Raw genomic sequence first — 23,891 nt, 5'->3', positions numbered from 1 at the left:
AAGATACTTGCAAATCTCGGTGGAGGGAAGCCTTTGTTTTGGGCTGTTTCGCGGGGTTTTTGTTCTCTCTGGGTTCTGAGAGGGACCAGACATGTAAGCAGATATCTCCAAATTTCTGAAACAGCCTCTTCTGTTCAATTTAGTAAGTACCAATTAGGAAGGCGGTTTAGTCTTTTTGTTTGTTTTCTTTATTTGCAAATGTGTATTTGCTGAAAGGATTGTATCTCTGTTGCTGAAACCTGTATTTGTGCTGGGGGGAGGATTTTCTCTAGTGTCTATAAGCTGAAAGACCCTGTAACATTTGCCATCTTAATTTTACAGAGACAACTTTTACTTTTTTCTTTCTTTTATTAAAAGCTTTTCTTTTTTAGAACCTCATTGATTTTTTGGTTATCTTGTGTAAGACCCCAGGGGAGGGAGTCTGCACTCACCAGGAAATTGGTGGGAGGAAGGAGAGAAGGGGGGAGGAAAAGCCTGATTTCTCTCTACGTTAAGATTACTGTCTCTCTCTCAGGGAGAATCTGGGAGGGGGAGAGAAGGGGAAGGAAAGGCGAATTCCTCTTTGTTTTAAGATTCAAGGAGTTTGAATCACAGTGATCTTCCAGGGTAACCCAGGGAGGGGAAGCCTGGGAGAGGCAATGGTGGGGGAAAGGGTTTACTTTCCTTGTGTTAAGATCCAGGGGGTCTGGGTCTTGGGGTCCCCTGGGAAGGTTTTGGGGGGGACCAGAGTGTACCAGGCACTGCAAGTCCTGGTTGGTGGCAGCACTACAAGTTCTAAGCTGGTAATTAAGCTTAGGGGAATTCATGTTGGCACCCCATCTTTGGACGCTAAGGTTCAGAGTGGGGACTCATACCATGACACAAGTAATACTGATTTTTTTGCTATTTATGTAATCATTTGCTTTTTTGTATTTACCAGCTTGAACCATGAAAACAGATTAACAAATTTTCCTTTTATTCTATAGTTAATATTTTGGCTCTTTCACTTTAAGGTTATTTATACATTGCATAATGATACAATCTCTATATGGCAAACACAAAGTTAGTTTTAAAAATGTTGCCGACTGAATCACTTTTCAATTTCAGGAGGAACATTTCTATTGGTCTCGAGTCTCACAAAAGATAATTTTTATGAAGTTTAATCTTCAGGTCAAATTTGACCTCATCGTGTCCTTCAATTATTATTTTCATTATATATCAGACACTTAAAAAAAAGTAAAATCACACTGACGCTGTATGGCATATGTGAGACACTATGATATTATTGATACCAATATTATAAAATTGCAATGAATCTTACCAGATATGCAGTGTAAGGTATCTGTGAAAATGTTATGATTTGCCAAGTATGATAATCTTGTTTACAGGTTTGTATCATCTTTGTATTGTGAATTATATATTTTTGATATATCTGTATTTCAAACGTGTACTGTGCTTCTGGGTGACATCCCAAGACAAAAGGGCACCAGCACTATCTAGCTTGCTTGATGGCCTATCAAAGGCAATTAGCTATACAAAGAACCCATGGAACAGAAGCCTGGGGCTACATCTGAGTCAGCCAGATGCGTAGGGACATGCCTATGGATAGGGGACTCCAAGGTTTTTCCAGGCCTATCTACTTAGGGAGAGGATGTACAAGCCACATCGCAAAGGCTATAAAAGGCAGCTGCATCATCTTCATTTGGTTTTCAATCCTGCTTCTCACCTCTGGAGCAACTTTTCTACAAACTAAAGCTCTGAACAAAGGACTGAATGATCTATCCAAGCGTTGGATGTGTTCCAGAGGGACTCTCAAGCCAACAAACTCTAAGAACCTGATATATGTACTTTAAATCTCTGTATGTATCTGACTGCTTTACCATTTAACAAATCTCTCTTTTTTTTTATAATAAACCTTTAGTTTTAAATATTAAGGAATTGGCTGGCAGAGTGACCTGGCAATGTGGCACATCCTTTGGGGATCAGAAGAAACATTTTGTATAGCAAGAAGAGTTTAAAATTACTTCTCACCTTACTGGATCGATTTGCTAATCAGGAGACTGAGAACTGGAATGCAATAAAGGGAGCTGTATGATTTCTTTTTTCAGCTTCTTGATAACCAGTGTGTGAGATCAGGAGCACAGTTCATGACTAGTTGGTGAGTCTAACTTCAGTGTGAACCACCAGTTTTTGGAAAATCTGCTGTCCTTTTACAGCCTGCTCTGACCCTAGCATTTTCAGTGAAGGCTACACCCCAGGTATCCCGGGTCACACGCACAACATTTAAATTGGACATAGTAATTAGGATCTCACTACACTGGAGTTTTATTAATAGAACAAAATAAACTTCCTCTTTCCCTCCCCCCAAAAAAGAAACCTCACAGATTTGGTTTTGGGTTGCCTCTTTAGCAATTGAGAAATCAAAGCTCTACTACAATGGGATACAACTCCTTAATATAATTAAAAGAATAAAAACTTTTTTTCCTCCCAAAAAGAAGAAAAGGAATTACATATTTATGGCACTTAACCGGAGTACTATTATCTCCTTATTGCAACTACATGCTTCTGGCTTGGATACTCTGTCTGCTGAGTCTTATTTTAGTTGTAAAAAAATTTGGCGGTGGGTGGGTGGGTGGGTGAGAGGAAATAAAGCACAGATAAGAATAATTTCCAATTTGAATGTTGACCAGCAGCAAATGGGCTCAATTAGTCCTCAATGCCAGAGAGAAACATACTGTATAATGTTCAAGTACTTATTTGTTTTAATATCATAATTATAGTTTCTTACACAATTAGTATTTTAATGTTCCTGACAATAGACAGCACTCATTACTGAAAGCTTGCATTTTATCACAATTTTAGTCTGACCACGGAATTTTAAAAAAACAAAACAAAACAAAAAAACATGAAATTTCAAATTCCCCAGGCAACTTTCCCTCTCTCCCTCCATGGCCTGTGGTTTTATCTCCTTAATGTGTGATCCTGTTAGATCCCACAAGCTGGCTGTATAGGTCAATAGTTGAATAGGAGACCTCCAAATAATGCTCAAGTGCTGCACAAAGTGGGGTTGGTGACTTAAGGTGGCACTCTACCCTCTGAGTAAATATTGAATGGGGGCCCAGAATCACGCTTCCAGAGCTGCTCTTTTGGGGAATGAGATGCAAAACCAGTCACTGATACTTGTAGCCATTACGAATCCTATGACGCTCTGTGCATGCACCAGAGCAAGCTAACCCAAGTGTCTGTCCGGACTATATTTTTACTCATGTAACAACTAACTTTCACCACCTAACTACCCACTTAATTTTCAGCAAAATACAGTATTCTTCACTTCCTAACCATTGGATAATGCTGCTGTGCTTACTTCATTGTCAAGTGAAGTGATCCTGTCTATGTATTAGCTACCTCAAAAGAGTGATTAGGCTTAAATACTCACTTTTCTTCTGCCTGGGCTGCAGTTTTATCATCTAAGTTTTGCACCTGGGTAACTCAGGAGGTTAGGAAAACTACTATGTCTCCTCAGAATATGCACAGCTTTTAGAATAATCTATAATGATAAACATCAATTTTGTGTGTGAAAGCTTTCCTTACTAATGACCCAGAGTAAGTTCCCCCGCTTATTTATGTAGTACAATGTTATTAATTTGACAGCTTTGACTAGCACTGAGAAGTTAAATTATTGGCTTGAACTGACAAGCTGCCAGTCTGAAATGCTTGCACAGTCCTGGTTTTGAGAGAAAGATATGGAGCTGCGGGAATAGATCTGAACAAAACCCGGCACCAACAAAGAATTCTAAACATTTTCCTCCTCCTAACATCTGTCATGGATACTTATTTCTAGGGAATTCCTAAAAAGTTCTCTCATAAAGAAAATGTAAATTGTTTGTATTGGAAAACCATGTCAATGATGGCATCAATATCATCCTCCCTCCACCCCTCCCAGCTACATTATCTTGCTAGCGGTACCATGGTAACTGAGAACCAATGAAATAAAAGAATAACCTTGCGAAGATCTATTTGTATAGAAATTAGTCTACTCCTTCCACTACTCCTTCCACTGCTGGAGAAGATGTAAAGATTCTTTGCATGACCTTATCTTTAGGTGCAAGATCAGTTTAGACAGAACCTCGCTTTTAAGTCCATCTGAGATAGCACCTTCAACAGCATGAACATCTACTAGCACCAGTGCTGGCAATCTAATCACTATTTAACGTACTTCTTCCTCCTCTTTTTTCTTTTTTTTTTTTTAAAGACTCAAAGATGTTTATCAATGGACTGACTAAAATTAATTTGCTTTTAGCTAAAAACCTAAATTTCCATATTCAATAACCAATCACTTCTGTACAGTAAGAAAGCAGGTATTCTCTACAGATTGCTAAAGAATATAAAAAATGTGAATGACAAAGATGTGACTCACCTACTCCTTTCCCTGGAGAAAGCATCTGCTTGCTTTCCCTACAATCCTTTTGTCAATACATTTTAATTCATTAATTATTTGTATTATAATAGCACATAGGAGCCCCAAGTCATAAAACAGGGCTCATTGCATTAAGTGCTCTACAAACACAGAACAAGGAGACAGTTCCCGCCCTAAAGATCTTAATAGTCTTTTGCTTCTAGGCTGTGGGTCCTCACCCATTTTCATATGGTACACCACATCTTAATAGTGTCTCAGGAAACCTTCTCTGCCATTTATTATCATGCAGACCACCAAAAACACACCAACAATCCCATGGCAACCACACACAATGTATTTAGTTTATTTTTAGCTTCTTTAAATGCAACTTAGCAGCTGGAAACAAAAAGGACGCAGTACAACGTGACCATCCATTCACCTCTCTGAAAACCACCAAGTACTCCATGAACCACAGGTTAAGAACCTCTATCCCACAATAGCTAGACCAGCAGTTCTCAACTTGCAGCCGCATGCAGCCCAATTAGCACTAAGCTGTGGCCCATCTATGTGCTAAAGGCTGCTGGGCTACCCGGACGCTCAGCATGGCATTGGGGATCCGAGGGCTACTGGTTGGCCCCATGGGGGCAGGTCTCCAGGGGCTGCCGGCCAGGTCCAGGGTCAAGGCTGCTGCACGGGGAGTCGAGGAGGGAAGGGGGGTGCTGTGGTTCTCAACCTGCGGCCCAGGTAATACATAATGAGTAGCTTAGAACCACTGAGCTAGACACACATTTTCAATTTAAGGATATTTTATGTCACTCTGGTTTCTATTTGCTTCCACGAATGCATTCAGTCTTATCATTAGTGCTGTGTGGAAAGTACTAACTTTGCTCTGATATATGCTTCTTTGAAATGCATTAATAATTTAAACTTCAAAATTATTACTCTCAAATCTATTTCGTTTTAATGTAATTGTGAATATTAGCTCTGCAACTGCAGACAAATGTTTACACAGAGACCTCTTCCTTTGTGTCTTCCCACCATCTAGAAAGCAATAACTATTTTGTGTTTATAATTGTTTAGAATGTGTAATATGAGAGCTTATGGGCTAAGCATAACACCAAAGTCAACAGACTAATTCCTATTGACTTCAGTGGGAGCAAGATCAGACTCTGTCATTAAAGAGACACAGCAATCATTCCAGAAGAGGACCTAAACCTGCAATTCATTGGGTCTCCGCAGATTTCACCATTGTGGTCTCTTTCCAGAAGGAAACTTTTAAAAGGACAATTTTAGGCTAATTAGACATTCAGTGAGATAGAATTTGGAACATGAGATTTTCCTCACTTTTGCAATACTCAATAGTCTAGAACTGAAGATTTATTTTATTCCATAGTTTTGAACAAGATCTATGGCACAGGATAAACCTGCATGTACAACTTTGGAATTTTGAACCGTTGAATACTATTAGGTCCCACTGTATGTTTTGTACTTTGCCAAAGACTGCTTCTAGCAGAGTTAAGAACTTCACTGGAGCACCACTACTCTAGCAAAATTTGAGAGAAGTCCAATCACTCAGATTCAAAGAATCTATGAACTCTGCTGGCACAACCTGAGGAATCCATAAGACCCATCAGCCAAATCACTGAAAGGTAGGCTACGCTCTGTTGATGTGGCCTTTTGAGCAGGGCTTTGGAGCAGAGCCTAAAGCTGGAGGGCGAAGCAGCCCTGGAGCAGTAGAGCTGCAGGTTTTTGCCCAGAGCTGGAGCGGAGCTGGAGCACAGCTCCAAAGCCCTGCTCTGAGACTGTAAATTCCAGTCTGGTTCAAGGCTGTTATAAATTCCAAACACTACAGTAACAGGTTTGAATAAGTTTCATTGTAAAAAAAAGAATCATCATTGAAAAGATGCATTTCTAGGGGGATCCCGCAGGGACCAGTCTTTGGCCCTATACTATTCAACACTTTTAATCAGTGACCCTGAAGCAAAAAAAAATTCATCACTGATAAGTTTGCAGATGAGACCAAAAATGAGGGAGTGGTAAATAATGAAGAGGACAGGATACTGATACAGAGCAGTCTGGATCATTTGGTAAGTAAGGTGCAAGCAAACAACATACATTTTAATCCAGCTAAGTGTAAATATATACATGTGGCAACAAAGAATGTACCCCATACCTACAGGACAGGGACTATCCTGTGAAGCAGTGACTTTGAAAAAATTTGGGGGTCATGGTGAACAATAAGCTGAACATGAGCTCCCAGTGTGATGCTGTGGCCAAAAGGGCTAACGTGATCCTGGGATATATAAACAGGGAAATCTCTGTTCGAGTAGGAATAGAGAGGATATTTTATCTCTACTAGTGCAACTGCTGCTGGAATACTGTATCCAGTTCTGAAGTAATGAACGCACTCTTGGCAGACATGCCAAGTCTTGGTGAAATCCATCAAAACAAACAAAAAACAAGACAGAGAAATTCTTTACTAAAAGATAAACGATAAAAGTTGGTTTTTGGAATTTTAGAACAAAGGCTGCAACAACAAAAGCCAGACAGGTAATGACAGAAATGGACAAATATAACCCCCAAATCCTTGGAATAAGTGAATGTCAATAGCCAGGAGCTGAGTTGAGAAAAGGCGATTCAAAAATCAAAACAAAATCATAACACATTCTGGGAAGCAATATAGTTACCACACAGAGGTAACAGCAAAACAGCAAAATCTCTTACAGAGTGGTAGCCAATTAACAGCTTCCAGATAAACATGAAAATTACAAGTATACATTACATATCAACAGGCAACTACCATGACAAGATCTAAGATCAATTCTACAATGGTCAACAAACTCTGACTGACAAAATTGCCAAGTATGACATCCGCTTAGTAATACCAAGGTTGGGGATGACAACAACAGAGTGGAGAAGGCAATGGGGCAAGTGTGACCTTGGTCCCCAGAATGAGAAAGGTGTCAGATTGGTAGAACTGTGGCAGGTATCAGGGCTCAACTGATGAAACACTAGTCACGCACATAGATATCCATATTGTAACTTGGACAGAATCCCATGGAACCAATCTGACTTTTTATGTACTGGAAAGAACTTTAGATCAACTCTCCAAAATGGGACCTGTGTCAGAAGTGATCACAGGTGTGTGTTCACAAGACTGAAGATCACACTTAAAAAAATAATAGAACACGCGTAGAGAAAACTGACAGCTAAAGTCTAACAGACAAGACATTACATCAGCAATTTTGAATGGAACTGAAAAACCCATTTCAGATGTTATAAGCCTTAACACCATCACAAGAAATCTATAGACATGTCATGGTTCTTTCTGCTTGATAATTTAATAGATGCCGCAATGCCTGCAGTTTATTTCCAGACAAGTCTGGATATGTGAGGCCACATGGAACTGTGTGCTAGAAAGGAAACAAGCCAAAGCAAAACATCAATCCTCAAAAACATCTTCAGAAAAAGCAGCAGACAAAAAGAAAGGATAAAGTAGCAAAGAGCAACATGGAGGAAATATGTGAACACAGACACTGAAGCAGTTGCTGAAAGAGGCACTATCACTGACTTTATCACATTTTTAAAGAATCAACAAGATTCTGACTGGCAAGTTTATACCAGCCGGAGAGCCCGTTAAGGCTGAACAAAGAGCTTAACAACAGAAAAAGAACATAGACACATGGGCAAGAGCCATGGGCAGAGCACTTCCAAGAGGTGAGAAACAGGCCAACACCACAAGGAATTATTGATATTGACAAAGAAATCAAATACCCAGAACTAGACACTAACATTTCACATCACAAACAAAGAGAGAAAAATGCATTTAAGTTAAAACCTGGGAAAGCTGGCAGGTGCAGACCAAGTCACCAGGGAAGTGTTCAAAGCTTGTAATGACGAGACTATCAATAAAATTACTGAATATTTCAAAACAGTACACAGCCAGGAAAAGTTTGCAGAAGAATCTAAAATAATGGCAGTATAGTCAAAATACCAAAGAAAGATGATCTAAGCAACTGCAGTAACTGGCAAGACATTACACTCCTTGCAGTGATAGACAAAGTTTTCCACAATATCATCTTAAGCAGAATAAAATAGCAGATAAGGAAAAGCTAAAGGAATATCAGGTGGAATTTTGACCTGGAAGATCATGTGTCAACCAGATTTTCACCCTATGACTAATTACTGGAAACAGGAAGTAAATGGCAAAAGCCCACATCGTAAACTTAAGAGATTTTGAGAAAGCATTTGACAGCCTCCATCACAATTCACTGTGGAACATCTTGAAGTGTTATGCTATGCCAACAAAAATGATTAAAATCTTCAAGGCCTTGTATAAGGGTGCAGTATGTACAAATAAATAAAGGCAGACTTGAGAGAATGGTTTAACAGCTGAGGGTGCCAAAGATAAGTTCTCTCACCTTTGCTGCTTGGCATTATCATTGACTTTATTGTGAGAAAAAGCATAGATGGATCCAACACAGGCATTGTGTGGCTTAATAGTAGTACATGAGAAGATCTAATTTTTGCTGTCATCATAGCTCTTCTAAGTCACAGCTCAAGCTACATGCAAGCAAAGATCAAAAGACTGGTCTGGCATCACAAGAAAGATGGGGTTAATAATTAATTATGAAAACACAAATGTAATGAGAACCTCAGACACGTCCAACTCAAGCATTACATTAGAAGAGAAAGGATTACAACAGGTGAGTCAATTCACATATATTTGCAGTAACATGAAAGCCAATGAGGATTTCAGGAAGGAAATAATGTCATGAATTGGCAAGGTGGCAGCTGCATTCATCACCTCAAACAAGATTCATCACCAGCAACTTAAACAAAAAATCTGCAACTTAAGGACCAAACTATGAATCTTTAATGCCAATGTTATTTCTACCTTAAATATGGATGTGAAAGCTGGAAAATCCACAAAAGGTATAGGCAGACGTCTAAATGCCTGTAAATGCAAATGCCTCAGGAAAATACTAGGTATAAAATGGAAAAAAATTAAAATAAGTGCCTGAGATTTATCACAGTCGAACAACTTCTTTACCTCTGAAGCTATCCAGGAAAAAAAAAGATGATGGAAATATCTGGGACATGTAATATGGATGAAGCCAGAGCCTCTGCCATAACAAACATGCCCATTTGGAGCTGGAGAACATGTAAAAGAGGCTGACCAAAAAATCCCTCCATTGAACAGTACTTACAGAAGGAAAACTTATACCATCTAACAATACTGAGAATGTGCAAAGAGTAGCACAGGATAAACAGGGATGGCAGAGCCATGTTCATGTCCAAAGTGACATCCGAAGGCATGGGAAGGATGCAAATTCAGATAAATTCGAGACATCCAAGGTGAGATTTTCAGAAGTGCTCAGCAGTGATGTAACTCTGTTCCCACTGAAAACAACAGGAATTTATGTTGACTTTAATGGGAGCAGAGGTAAGCCATCACAGAGTGCTTTTGAAAATCCTCTCTTCATAAATATCTGAAATCTTTATCATTTAAAAAACCATATAAATAGTACAAAAATACAGTTCATATTGTAGATACATTGAAAATACATTAGGAGCTTTCAGTTATTTTAAAATGGTTGACAGTCTAGAAACACATAGCTATGGTTAAGCTCATTTTCAATTTGTGTTCATTTCTATGACTATTTAAATCCTGAATTATCTCTCAGTGTTTCTGTCTGTTAAGGAGAAGACGAATGACTTCACTGTGTAGAGAAACTGATGAGCCTAAGAGAAAGGATACAGCAACTTCCTATGATTAACAACAAAAATTGGGTAAACGCAGGCATTTTAAATGTGTAGAAGCACCTGTAATGGAAAAAATGCATAGTTGCTTTTAGTTGGAAACTGTTGTCTGGAAACCTCAGCCATTGTGGGGAAAAGTGGCTATAGCTTTTAAACACCAGACATTCCATTTTATTTCTAAGACTAAAGCTATCATTTATTCAGGCACCTCTCAAGTAATCCTGAGATGAGTTTTCATTCCCTTTCTATAGACCTGATTTCAGCTCCCATAAATAAAGACTTCCAACCTCAATGGTAGATCAATCAGGCCTTAAATTAGGTCACCTTCATAGCTCATAAACAGAGCTTTACAAAAAGCTATGGTATATGTGACGTGTCTTGTGCCACCTGGCTTTTCTATGGCAGGGTCTATAGTGGCTGCTGTTTATGCCCCCAATTCCCTCTTTGTACTCGGTCCTCTAAAGACAACAGGACACAATTCATCTGGTGCTTTAATAGGGCCAATTTCATAAAGCTGAAAACAATTATGAGCCAAATCAGTTGGGAGGAAGAATTTAATCAGAAAAATGTGAATGATATTTTGGAATAATTTAAGAACATCTACTAGGTGTTCAAAAAGCCACAATCTAGGAAGAAAACTGTGCTGGCTAAAAACAAATATCCCCACCTGGTTTAGAGGGTAAGTGAAAGCAGCTGTAAACAAAAATTTGTATATAAGTGGAAGAAAGGGGGAGCTGATACTAATGACTACAAATCAGAAGTTAGGAATTGTAGAAAATTGATAATGGAAGCCAAAAGGCACAAGGAAAAAATCTATGGCCACAAGAGTTAAAGACAATAAGGAGTTTAATAATACATTAGGAACCAAAAGAATCTTGACAGTTGTGCTGGCCCATACTAAATGGAAATGGTGAAATTATCAGTTCTAAAGAAAAGGTAGAAGTGTTCAATAAATATTTCTGAACTGTATTTGGGTGAAAAATAGGTAATATAGTCTCATCAGATGGTGATAACACTCTTTCCATTCTACTAGTATCTTTGAAGGATGTTGAACAGAAGCTACTATGGCCAGACAGTTTTAAATCAGCAGGTTCAGATAACTTGCATTCAAGAGTTTTAAAAGAGCTGGCTGAGAAAACTGCTGTACCATCAACTCTGATTTTCAATAAGTCTTGGAGCACTGGGAAAATTCCAGAAAACTGAAAAGAAGCTAATGTGCCATTTTTAAAATTGGGTAAATGGGATGACCCGGGTAATTATAGGCCTCTCATCCCAACATCAAATCCAAACAAGATTATGGAGTGGCTGATACAGGAGTTGATTAATAAAGAACTAAAGGAGAGTAATGTAATTAATGCAAATCAACATGGATATATGGAAAACAGATCCTGTCAAACTAACTTGATATCTTTTTTTGATGAGATTATAAATTGACATAGGTAATAAAGTTGATGTAATAGACAGACTTCTAAGGTGTTTGACTTGACATCACACAACATTTTGATCACAAAACTAGAATGATACAAAATAAACATGGCACACATTAAATGCATTAAAAACTTGCTATCTGATCCATCTTAAAATGAAGCTAGACATATTCAGACCAGAAATAAGGTGTAAATTTTTAACAGTGAGAGTAATTAATCATTGGAAAAATTTAACAAAGGTCATGGTGGATTCCTTATCACTGATAATTTTTAAATCAAGATTGGATGTTTTTCTAAAAGATATGCTCTAGGAATTATCTGGGGGAATTTCTAAGGTCTGTGTTGCACAGGGGGTCAGACAAGATGATCATAATGGTCCCTTCCGGCCATAGAATCTACAAACCTGAGACCCCATACCTGGCAGCTGTAGGCTCTTTGGGGGTGGGGGGGAAGGTCACTAACACTAAGACAATGCTTAGGGTAGAGTTTATTTCATTCAAAGAAAACAAACTCATTCAGCTTTAAGGAAGATGCTCCTGAGTTTGCTGCACTTTTAACGGGACATATAAATGGTGAAAAAGTTATGCTTTTGTCCATTATAAAGCTTTGGGTGTCCCTATGTTATTCCATGAGAAAGCACAACCCTAAAAGGATTTGGATGCAACTGTGGAGAATGGTATGGTATGTTCTTCACTGATGAGGGGCTCCATTACCGCTAATAGTTCTAGGGTAAGTGGAAAAAACATGTATAGTAGCATGGAGACAAGGTATGTGTGGAAACAGTACAGATGGCTCCACCACTGCTACAGGAACAGCTCTGTGGGAAGAATAAGGGGGAAGAAGAGTGAAACAAGCTGCTAAACAAAAACAAAAACAAAATCAGGGAGTAGGAGGAAGAGATTATCTGCTTTTTATCCAACCTCCTGTCATAGTATAATTCCCAAATCTGGACCTTAGCGTCCGAAATATGGGTACTAGCATGAATTCCCCTAAGCTTAATTACCAGCTTAGATCTGATAGGCTGCCACCATCAGGATTCTGAGTACCTGATAAACTCTGGTCTCCCCAAACCTTTCCCTGGGGACCCCCAGACCCAGATTCCTTAGTCTCACACAACAAAGGGGACTGAACCATTTCCCTTCCCCCTCCTTTTCTTCCTCCCAGCTCTTTCCTGCCCTGGGTATACTAGGAGATCACCATGATTCAACTCCTTGAATCACCCCTTCCCCCTCCCTTCTTCCCTGGAGAGAGATACAGAGATAAATGCAGAGAGCAGGTTTTCTTCCCTCCTCCCTTTCCTTTCTCCCACCAATTCCCTGGTGAGTGCAGACTCCCTTCCCTGGAGTTTTACAAAAGATAACCAAAAAATCAATTAGATTCTAAAAGAGAGGAAAACTTTAATAAAGAAGAAAAAAAAATAAAACTTGTCTCTGTAATCAAGATGGTAAATATACAGGGTTTTTATAGCTCAGACAATAGAAAGAAGCTTTCTCCAGCAGAAACACAATTTAAGGTACTTCCAGCAAGTACACATCTGCAAATAAGAAAAACAAATTAAAAGACTGTAACCGCCTTTTTTTCTTACTCACTATTCTGAATAGATAAGAGACTGTAGCAGGGAGATTGGCAGAAACCTGGTTGCACCGCTAGTCCCATCCAGGACCCAGAGAGAACAATGCACAAAAACCCAAAACCCACAAACAAAGGCTTCCCTCCACCCAGGTTTGAAAGTATCTTGTTTCCTGATTGGTCCTCTGGTCAGGTGTTGCAGGTCACTGTTTGTTAACCCTTTACAGGTGAAAGAGACATTAACTCTTAGCTATCTGTTTATGACACCTCCCCTTAAAAACCTATCCATTTCCAACCTTGACCACACCTGAGCTGCTGTTCGTGCCCATAGCTATTTCTCAGAGGCATCACCATGAGCAGCAGCACAGTGAAACAGACATGACCCTCAACCATATTGTTTCTGGCGAACCCCTTGCAGAGTACTAGAAGCAGGAGAATCAATTGCATTCTCCTATAGCTATAATATAGGGGCAAAAGATACTTAGGACAGAAAGAAAATACAGACTTCTCCCCCTCCTCCTACATAACATACTCAGCAGTAGCAAATCACATCTGTATTCCACCAGTAATCCAGGAATGTAGGACAATCATGTCAGTTATGTCTAGAGCTTCTTCTTCTAGGGCCAAGAGGGAAGCATAATGGGAGAGCTGAGCAGTAATATAGACATGATCCTTGCTGCAATTCTCTCTCAATCTCATAGTAAATTTAACTTTCTCTGACCCTGATACCTGCAGATTTGTAGGGCTCTAGTCATAGTTATCCGCTTTATATCCGTGGATCATTTTTGTGGATAGCATCGTGGATGCGGATTCAAATCTTGTATCTGTGCAGAGCTCTGTCAGTAAGAGCCATGCAGCCACCGTGAGGAACTGCGGTGCAGACCCTCCACCTGCCCTGGGCGGGGGACCGGGACGTGGGCTGGGGGCTGTTCAGGCCTCTCACCCAGGGCAGGTGAAGGGTCTGCCACGGCTTCCCACAGCTGCCCAGCCAGCTCTTACCATGGCCAGGCTGCGGCTCCAAGCTGCCCTCGACCAAGCCGGGTCAGGGAAAGCCACACTGGCAGTAGTGGAGAGTCTGGGTCCCTCCACCTGCCCTGGGTGGGAGAACCTGAGGGGTGGGGAAACTGGGTGGGCTCCCCGCCTGGGGCAGGTGGAGGGACCCAGATTCTCCACAGCTGCCCACCTGGCTCTCACCGTAGCTGGGCTGCGGCTCTGAGCCGCCCTCTCTTCCCGCTGGTGCGCCATGCTGATAGCTGTGTGGAGCCTGGTTCCCTCCACCTGCCCTGGGTGGGTGGCCTGGACAGCTCCAGCCCATGTCCCTGCCCCCTAGGTCCTCCACCTAGGGCAGGTGGAAAGATCCTGCCAGCTGCCAGCACAGCTCTCCCCAACCCGGCTCCAGTTGGGGCTGCTCAGAACCTCAGCCTTGCCACAGTAAGAGCCAGGGAGGCAACTGTGGGGAGCAGTGGTGGACCCTCCACCTGCCCTGGGTGGGGGACCCAAGCAGCCCCTGTGCAGCTCCACAGATCACCCCTCTCGCCCCCAAGCCAGGCCAGTGTGAGCCCAGCCAGGGAACCGCAGTAGACCCCACACCTGCCCGCAGTGCGGGGGCTAAGAACAGCCCCCAGCCATGTCCCTGCCTCCCAGGCTCCCCGCCCAGCTGAGGGCAGGTGGAGGGTCCATGACTCCATGCGGGCTCCCCACTGCTGCTCACCCTGACAGTGCTCCAGCACGGGATGCCTCGGAGCTGCAGCCCAAACAGGGTAAGTAGAGCCCTGCAAATCTGTGGACAGCTGCAGATATCTGCATCTGCAGACAATTTTTGCGGATCGGATGCATAGATACATTTTTGTATCCGTGCAGAGCTCTAACTGTGACTACAGTTCTTAGAACATCTATTACTGTGATTATCCTCTATTGCAGACATAGCACAAATATTGTGTTTTCTCAGTTCTACTATAACATTGCTTTTCCTTGTTAGTTTCTTTGAAAAACAAGAAGAGTTCAAACGAACTACTACATATGTAGACTCTAAAAAGTCTTATACTATCAAAATGCAACAACTTTAACACAGGCAAAATATTTTGGTCTAAAAAATTAGAGGAAAAATTATATTTAAAACATTTCCAAAAATACTCTCTCTATGTCTCCACAAATTACCAATGCATATTCTAAAATACCTTGCTTAAATAAATAAGTCTACATTTATACTGACAAAGCAAATATCAGCCCTGGCTAATACAGTAAGTGCTACAGAAAAACAAAAAACTGATACTAAAGAAAGGATTCCATATCACATTCTTACATATGAATACAATAATTTTTTAATATTCACTTTCAACTCTGCTCTCTCCAATACTGGGAATAAGATTTTTTGTCCTTGTACAGATAAAAGCAGTTGGAGGAAGTGAACAAGTGCAGGATCACTAATTTTTAATTAAGCTATCAGGCTGCCTGCTAATCAGGTACAGTTATCATCTCTGCATAAGCCTGCATGTCCTGGAGCCCATGATTTTCCGCCAGGGTACAATCATGAAGGAAACAGCCATTCCCCCTATAAAGCACAGAAATCAATTCAAAAACAAGAGAAACAAAGTAAAGAAATATATAAAAAGGGAAACATTCTACCAGCTTTCATGTTTACCCTGCTCAAATTTTTACTCTTTCATGGGAAAACTTCCAATTTGATAAAAGATATGATTTAAGTATGATTTCCTCACATCATTAACAAAATGTTAACAAAATGGGCCAAAACAAACATCTTGAACGCAAACCGCATTTCAAGATTCACTGTGTGGGGAGGTGTTCAGATGTGAATCTGACATTCTGGTTTTGGTTATAGGCTGGATTCAAAACTGGAAGGGACTTATTTTGCAATTCAGGTGCAGCGAAAATCTCCTCAGAAAAGCCACTCTCATACAATTTCCTCTCAAGATAGCACCAATCTCCAGAGAACTGCTCATCTTATAAGATTTTCACTTTCTGTATCATCAGATCTGAAACTCAGCCCTAATTTGGCACTGACCTCGTCTAAACTCTACCAGGATCTTTCAAACACCGCTTCTTCAGCCATCTAACTTTCACAAACTGTGATTTGTCACCGTGCATTTCTCTTCCCAAGCCCCACAAGTCTCTCCAAACTGCTTGGATTCCCTCCAGATCCCAAATATATTTCTCTAGGTTTATTCTCAATTTCAGAATCCTACCTAAAGCTATTTTTTAGTGAAGGAAATAAAATCTTCAAATAGCACAGTAAAAAAATAGAACGCTGCGAAAGGAATTCAGGGTTTACTTCCAATAAATACATTTGGGGAGGTACTTTTACCGTAAATACTTTGACTCCATTTCTTTATAAAGAGCATACTTGTTATATGATACAACAATAACCTTGTTCAGTGGTTACTTTCTCTTCACATCAAGTTTGTATATATAGTAAATATATTTTACATTATATAGTACTTGCCACCAGAAAGGACCCCAGGAAGCTTACAGTGAACAAATATTTGTAGCACCATCATGCCCACCCCAATAGACAACTACATTAAAGAAGTAAAAATGTGACGTTAGAGGATAAACTAAAATGATTAAGGGGGAGACAGCAGCAGAATAACTGAAGTGGAAAAGAAGCTGTTTAACCTGAACATCAGCATCCTGAAGGGGCTGCTGACCAATGAAAAGCCCTATGTTACCAGTGTGACAGGTTTGGTCACAGAGACTCCCTTGGGACTGTCACCTGATGTGCTGAATTTGCCTCTGAGCCTGTTTTCCTTGTCATCTTGGGACTCCAGAACCCTGCCTTGTTGAGCCAGACATGCAACCTGCTGCAACACACAGACCCAGGTCTGGTCCATGCCCCCAAAACTGCAGACTTTAACCAAAAACTGCTCAGCAGGTCACCTATCTCATGCTTATCTTTAGTGTATTACAAATAAAACAAACAATCAGTAAGTATGGTTCACACTTTCCCACACCAGATCGGTTTTGCTTAGAAGACCAAATAACTCTATACTGAGACATTCCAAATAGGAAACAGCAGCTACTTGAGAACACATATGGCAAAATAATGTCAAACTAGAAAACCAAGATGCTCATCACTCATAGGTAAGGATAAGATTTTGTCACAAAGGTCCCGAAAGTCATAGATTCCATGATTTTCAGAGACTCGTGATATTTTCCGCTTTAGCCCTGTGCTATTGAGACTGACAGGGGGTCCAGAAGCCCTGAGCTGCCATGAGTGGTGGGTACTGGATTCTCCAGCTCGCAGCAGCAGATCTCAGTCTCTTACCCCCACCATGGGGCTCAGGCTTCAGTTATCCCCCTGTCAGGCCCCACCCAATTAGTCTTAGTAATTTTATTTCTTAACGTATTTTAAAAGCATTTTAGCTTCTGTGAACTTTTGTTTATTACCCATGACCGGTGACTTTTACTAAAAATAACTGACAAAATCTTAACGTTACTCGTAGGATTTTATATGTCTTCTCACATTTAATGAGCTTCCAGTGCTTCATGCTAATCAAATATAGTAAAATTAACTAAAGTAACATTGCCATTCAAATACACCGACTTTGACAGCAAAAAGAAGTTGCCATTAATTCAATCTCTGCAAGAGGTATTCCTGAGTTAATTCCTCAACAGGAGCTGTAACTTGATCACCATGGATATCTGACAGAGTAAGTACACAGAAAGAAAATAGTGAACCAAAGTTTTAGAAAACAAAGAACAGTGCTAGAGACAAAGACTGTTACGAAGAACAAAAGATAAGAATTGTGCTTCAAAGTATCTGCTCAACAAAAAATGTTAAGATTCTCTTACGAAACAAATTAAGATGAAATGTAACTTACTGGTAAGGTCCCTGGTAGAGAAGCATCAAAGAAAGATACCAAAGAATTAGGTGGTGCTGCAAATTGGACTTGGGAGCCAGAGAAAAGCTTTGAGTTGGAACTGATCTGTGCATGAATTTCCAGACCCACCACTGCTACCCATGGAGCAACACTGAAAGAGAAGGGGAAAGTAAATATGATTAACATATACTCTCTTAAACCTCCATAAACTTCTAAACACAAGACCAAAAAACCCTTGCAATACCATATGGTAGCACTGCGCTGCTGATCCATAATAAATATTGAAGGGAAATATGAGGCAAACTTTTTCATTATATACAGGTACAGGATGGTAAGTAGGAACAATTATATAAAAAGGAAAAAAATAAAGGTCTAAATCCATGAAATCTTACTCATATGAGTAGCATCAATGAGGCAAATCCACACGAGTAACAGCTTGCCTGATCAACCTCCAATTTTATACCCAACAGAAATTATAAATATGAATTGTACTTCATATACTTTGATAAGTCTCCAACAAACAGGTGGCATATCAATTATGTATACATTGTCAGCTAATCACTTGCAAGTTGGAAAAGGTTGTACTGCATTAGCATAAACATTAGTAGTCTGATAATAAAGAAATCATAATTTCCATTGGAGAGCAACTGCTCTCTGAACATACTCCACAAGAATGAGCTTCTACATATCATCTGAAAAGTAACTGCAATTCACACATCCATAACCCTCATATAGGCAAGAGATGGGGGTCACTTTCACAGTGTGAATTGCTTAACTGTTTCTGTAAGTAATTACCTGGCCTTGTACAAATGAAATGACAGAAATATAGTATTTCACTGGTGAAGTCAGGTTTGTATAACAAGATACTAAAGCAATATTAAGTACTTAGATATAGTTGATAAGTGGGAAAAACATTGAACAAATACATCACATGCAGCATTTCTTTCAAAAGTGAACACAATAAACTTGATCTGTCAAGACTTGAGTTCAGGGTTCTGTCTTTCTCCTTCAACCACTCACTACATCACTACCAAAAACTGAGTAATGGGATGGAAATACTGTCACTTAGGATTATTTTCAGGAATTTAAATAAAGTATTTTACAACAAATAGTTCTTCTCCATGTGTTGACTGAGATTACAAAATCATATTTGTAAAAGCAAGATTCATTAGCTATGTTTCAGACATCAGGTAGAATATCTAAGGCCCTAAATCCAAAAACTCTTACAGGTGCTTAACTTTACAACTTTGAGAAATCCCATTGATTCCAGTGAAACTTGGGGACGAAATTAAAAAGACAACTCATGATAGTAAAGTTAAGCACATGAGTAAGAGTTTGCAAGATTAGGGCACCTAACACTGCTTTCATTATTTATGTGGTTTTATTTCAGCATTTATCTCAACAAGGAATCATATTGAACTGGCTTGTGGTGGCTTGGCAGGCAGTTACTTGTTTATGGTGGCTGCACTGTTATGCTCCAGAAGCTCAGGTTTCATTTAAAAAAAACCAATTAAGTATTGTATCTAGCTATTATGTTTGAAACCAATGATATTTGCCTGTATCTGCAGAAGACCTGAAACAATAGCTCTGATGAATGTGGACAGCTTGCACCCATGTGAACAGAATCTTAATTTTGAATCAATTATGTCAATTTTAAAATCAACATTAAACTACTTCATTGTTGATCAAAGTACACACAAAAGTAGTCAAGTATCAGAGGGTAGCCGTGTTAGTCTGGATCTGTAAAAGCAGCAAAGAATCCTGTGGCACCTTATAGACTAACAGACGTTTTGGAGCATGAGCTTTCGTGGGTGACTACCCACTTCCTCAGATGCATGTAACGGAAATATCCAGGGGCAGGTATATATGTGTGTGCTAGCAAGCAAGCTAGAGATAACGAGGTCAGTTCAATCAGGGAGGATGATTGGCTTGCCAATTACAGAACCAGTTTCTCCTCTCTTGGTTTTCACACCTCAACTGCTAGAACAGGGCCTCATCCTCCCTGATTGAACTGACCTCATTATCTCTAGCTTGCTTGCTAGCACACACATATACCTGCCCCTGGATATTTCCATTACATGCATCTGAGGAAGTGGGTATTCACCCACAAAAGCTCATGCTCCAAAACGTCTGTTAGTCTATAAGGTGCCACAGGATTCTTTGCTGCTTACACAAAAGTAGACGTGTGACGAAATTACAAGTACCTGCACAATCTACTGAGAGTGGCATCTCATTTCTGTGTTGTGAATAGGTGGAAATTTAGACTACCTCACTCACCATCTCCCATTTTGACCTCTGATCTCAGTTCAGACTCTGAAAAACAACTGATCTGTTTAATTTATGTTTATAGCCTGTTTCTAATTAATTTCACATACTATACTGCAATGTTTGGTTTGCAAACACTGCAGAAGAATGATTGCTTAAGATGATTTTCACTAGGATTTTCAAGTACTTAATGGAAATATTTCCATGCCTCAAGTTTGGAAAAAGCTTATTTTTACCTAAATTTTGGGCATAATTTGACTTGAAAATATCCCCCCAAAATCTCCCTTCTAACATAAGGGTTTTTTTTTTCCCAGAAGCTTTCTGAAATAAGGTCCTTATCCTGCATTCAGATGCATATAGTCAGAGCCTGGGTTTCCACTCAGGTGCAAAGGTCTCTACATGAACATCAGATTGTATCAGAGCTGCAACTTCCCTGAACAGGAAAAACCCACAATTCTGTACAGTGCTTTATCTATATTAGGTTTATCTAAGAAGCCAATCCCTGTAACATGCAACTGCATCTGATCCCTGTGTTAAATAATGTTTAAATTATCAACTGGTGCAGAAAAAGCACAATCCCAAATTCAAATCCTGGCAAGCAGTGAGCTTCCAAAATCTCCTTTGATTCTTAAAGTTCTTAAAAACCATTTATTCTCGCAACAGGAATACGATGTTCTAGTGTCTGATCTACAGGAACTGGTGGGAAATCGGGGAAAGGGAGGGGAAAACTTGGGTGGTGAAGTTATGAAACTGTAGGGGGAGGGATACATAATTTGAGAGCCGATATTGGAAGTAGCTGAGGAATATTAATGGGGATGTGAAACCGTGGGGGAATCCAAATAAGGGCATGATATTGGGGAGTATAGCAGGGGGCGAGGAAACTGGGGCAGAAGTTCCAGGCTGGTGAGATGGGTACAGTGAAGAGTTAGGATATTGGGCATAGCGTGTGTGCAGGGAACAGGACAGCAATATCCCGCAGGTGGAGCGATCGGGGTGCGCATGGGCCGGACCGAAACCTATCAGCCTTGTAGTCACGCACTCCGCGCTAGGCTATCGTTACCCCCCGTAACCTGTGCCTTACCTGCGCTCTCCCGCAGGACTTTTCCCCATTCTCCGGCCAGAAGCGATGGGCCCTGGGGCCTGCGCCCTTCTCCGGCTCGGTCCACTGTGCAGGGCGGCGACATCCCCGGCTCTGCAGCGCGGAGCTAGAAGGGAGCGTCGCAGTATGGAGGCCGCCATCTTGCTCTGGGCAGGTGATGGAACAGCTGACCCAGCCGCGGCTGCGGCGCCTCCTCGGAAATGTAGTCTCTCAGGGGAGAAATTGCGGGGCGGAGAGGGGCAAGGAAAACTACAACTCCCGCCAGGCCAGGCGAAGCCAACTGCTCCTGTTCCTGCCCTACCATTCTGCTCTGGAGTCGTGCGGGGAGTATGAAGGTTGTTCGCATGGCTGGCGACCCAGGGAAAGCTCAGGGCTGTGTCTCTGCTGGAGGAGGCATCTCACTTGATGCACAAGCAGCCACCACACCGCTACCTGAACTGAGATTTGGATCCAGAGCCCCAAAGCTCAGGCTCCAAGGATTTGGAACTTACCCGTACAGATATGAGTCCAGTCAGGCTCCAGCTGCTTGCAAAGTTCACATGCAGATACCTGGCCCATCTCCTGTTAAACGTTTGCAAATACGTGGACTTCACTTTGAAAAGATTGTGCATCATAAATTCTCATCATCTCTCTCTCCCTCTGGCCTTCTATCACTGATCAGCTGCAAATCGCCTTCCTCCTACTCTGAGCCCATACTCAGCTGCTCTGGATTGTTATCATCTCTGGGCAAGGGTCAGTCTAATGAAACTGTGTTTTATAATCAAAGGTCTCCTGGCCCATAAGATTGCCATTTAACCCTTCTCAAAGGACAGTTTCACACAGTGCCAAAAGACATTAGTGCATTGCATCAAAACATCTTGCTGTAACATTAAGAGGTTTCACAAGCCTTGATACTTGATTTTACAGTGCTTGCAGTATGCTCATCCTATGTAAAATAACAGCAATCCTGGAGATCCTAGAACAGAAGGCAATCCGAATACCTTGATTTTATTTATAGTTATGTACATAATTTAAATCACTTAAACACTGATAATTCGAGCTGCTCTGTGGCTAACCCCTGGCTCCACACAGGCAAAGATAGACTAACTTGTGCATGGGCCTTACATTGCCAGTCATATCATTTTTCTCTGCCCCTCCCACCCTGTGTCCATCTTGTTTGTTTAGATTATAAACTTTTTGGGACAGATTGTTTTACTACATGTAAGATAGCACAATAGGGCCGTGATCAGGGTAGGGCCTTGAGGGCTACTGTAATACAAATAAATAATAACAAAAATCGTGCATTGTCACATACTTATGCAAACATCACAGTTGCTAGTTATACAGCTACAGGGCATGGAGAATAGAATTAACAACTCTGTTCTAGATCACAGGCTTGTGGAGCTTAAATGAGAATAGTCATTAGCTGTTGTTTATATCATTTTTTGTAGGCCAACTGCTAGGAAAAGAGAATCAGTCACAAACATTTGAGCAGGTCTGATTTCATCCAGTAGAGGACAGTGGTGCACATAGACACCAGCTAGTATTTTGCAACCCTTATGTCTTTCATCTTGCCTCAAAACAGAATGCAAGGAAGCTGTGACTGCAAAAAACTCAGAAAACTGTGGAGTGTAAATTATTTAGCAACGATAGCACATTCTATTCTTTTGGTTCCATAGTTCTGGTTTTCATATATAATTAAAAAGTGAGGTAGTGAGATGAGAAAGATATTAATTAATTTTAAGAGAGAGCTGAACAAATTTATGAGTGCTGTTGTATGACAGGATTGGTTGTGACGGTGAGGGGCAGGGCTCAACAGGCTTACTTCCAGTTTATGTCTTATGTTCCTAAAGCTCATGCTTCAGGGTTTCAGCCGGCCACTGGCAGGGTCAGGAAGGGATTTCCCTCCCCCCACAAATGCATTCTGGGAGAGTTTTTTTTTCTAACTGATTGCCATTGCATAAGTGGGATCAGGAAAGAATTTCCCCCAGATCAGATTGACAGTGACCTTAGAGGTTTTTTGCTTTCCTCTGTAGCGTGAGTACAGGTCACTTGCCAGATTATCTGGGTATCTCTCAGTTAATAATTTCTCTGCCACTGTGGGAGCCTCGGGCACTCGAACACCTGATCCCAGCTATTCACTGCCTGTGATGCATAATAGGTGAGTCTCCTGGGGATTATAATACTTTGGACTCTGTTCAGTTGGGCTTAGTGTGTCGATACTACCTGGTATGGGTGGTCTGTAATGTGTAGGAAGTCAGATTAGATGATTCCTTCTGGCCTTAAATCTTGTGACTCTATGTTCCTTTTAAAAAGTACCATTTGCAAGATATGCTTAGTAGGTATTTATTCCTATTTGTTTATACAATCCAGAATTTTGAGAGTGCTGGATTCTGGGATTATCTGTATTATCCTCTCAAAAACTGATGAGCAGAAAATAATGAGGCAAAATAAAAAAAATCCTTGCAGCAAAGATGTACTGGACACAGCAGCTCAGTGTCACTTTTGAGAGAAAGAAGATCCATTGTCCCTCTGCATCATCCCCTGCAGTACCCTGGGATTTTTCAGACTCCTTA

At 40.7% G+C, this 23,891-nt stretch overlaps 1 protein-coding gene across 2 annotated transcripts in view; it reads right to left on the bottom strand.

Annotated features, from left to right (window-relative positions):
- The window catches only part of GATB (glutamyl-tRNA amidotransferase subunit B), a 54,865-nt gene extending 33,373 nt beyond the window's left edge, over positions 1–21,492 (bottom strand). For both annotated transcript variants that reach the window (XM_030563557.1, XM_030563556.1), the window contains exons 1-2: positions 21,319–21,492; positions 17,973–18,123 (exon numbers count right to left, since the gene is read on the bottom strand). In XM_030563557.1, coding sequence (XP_030419417.1) covers positions 17,973–18,123; positions 21,319–21,476 — 309 coding nt within the window. In that variant the 5' untranslated portion in view covers positions 21,477–21,492. The remainder of the gene's footprint in view (positions 1–17,972; positions 18,124–21,318) is intronic.
- Positions 21,493–23,891: the final 2,399 nt, after the last annotated feature.

Source organism: Gopherus evgoodei, chromosome 5 (genome assembly GCF_007399415.2).
Source record: "Gopherus evgoodei ecotype Sinaloan lineage chromosome 5, rGopEvg1_v1.p, whole genome shotgun sequence".
NCBI lineage: Eukaryota > Metazoa > Chordata > Testudines > Testudinidae > Gopherus > Gopherus evgoodei.
The sequence above is the reverse complement of the archived record's forward strand: the minus strand, read 5'-3'. Positions and strand labels throughout refer to the sequence as shown.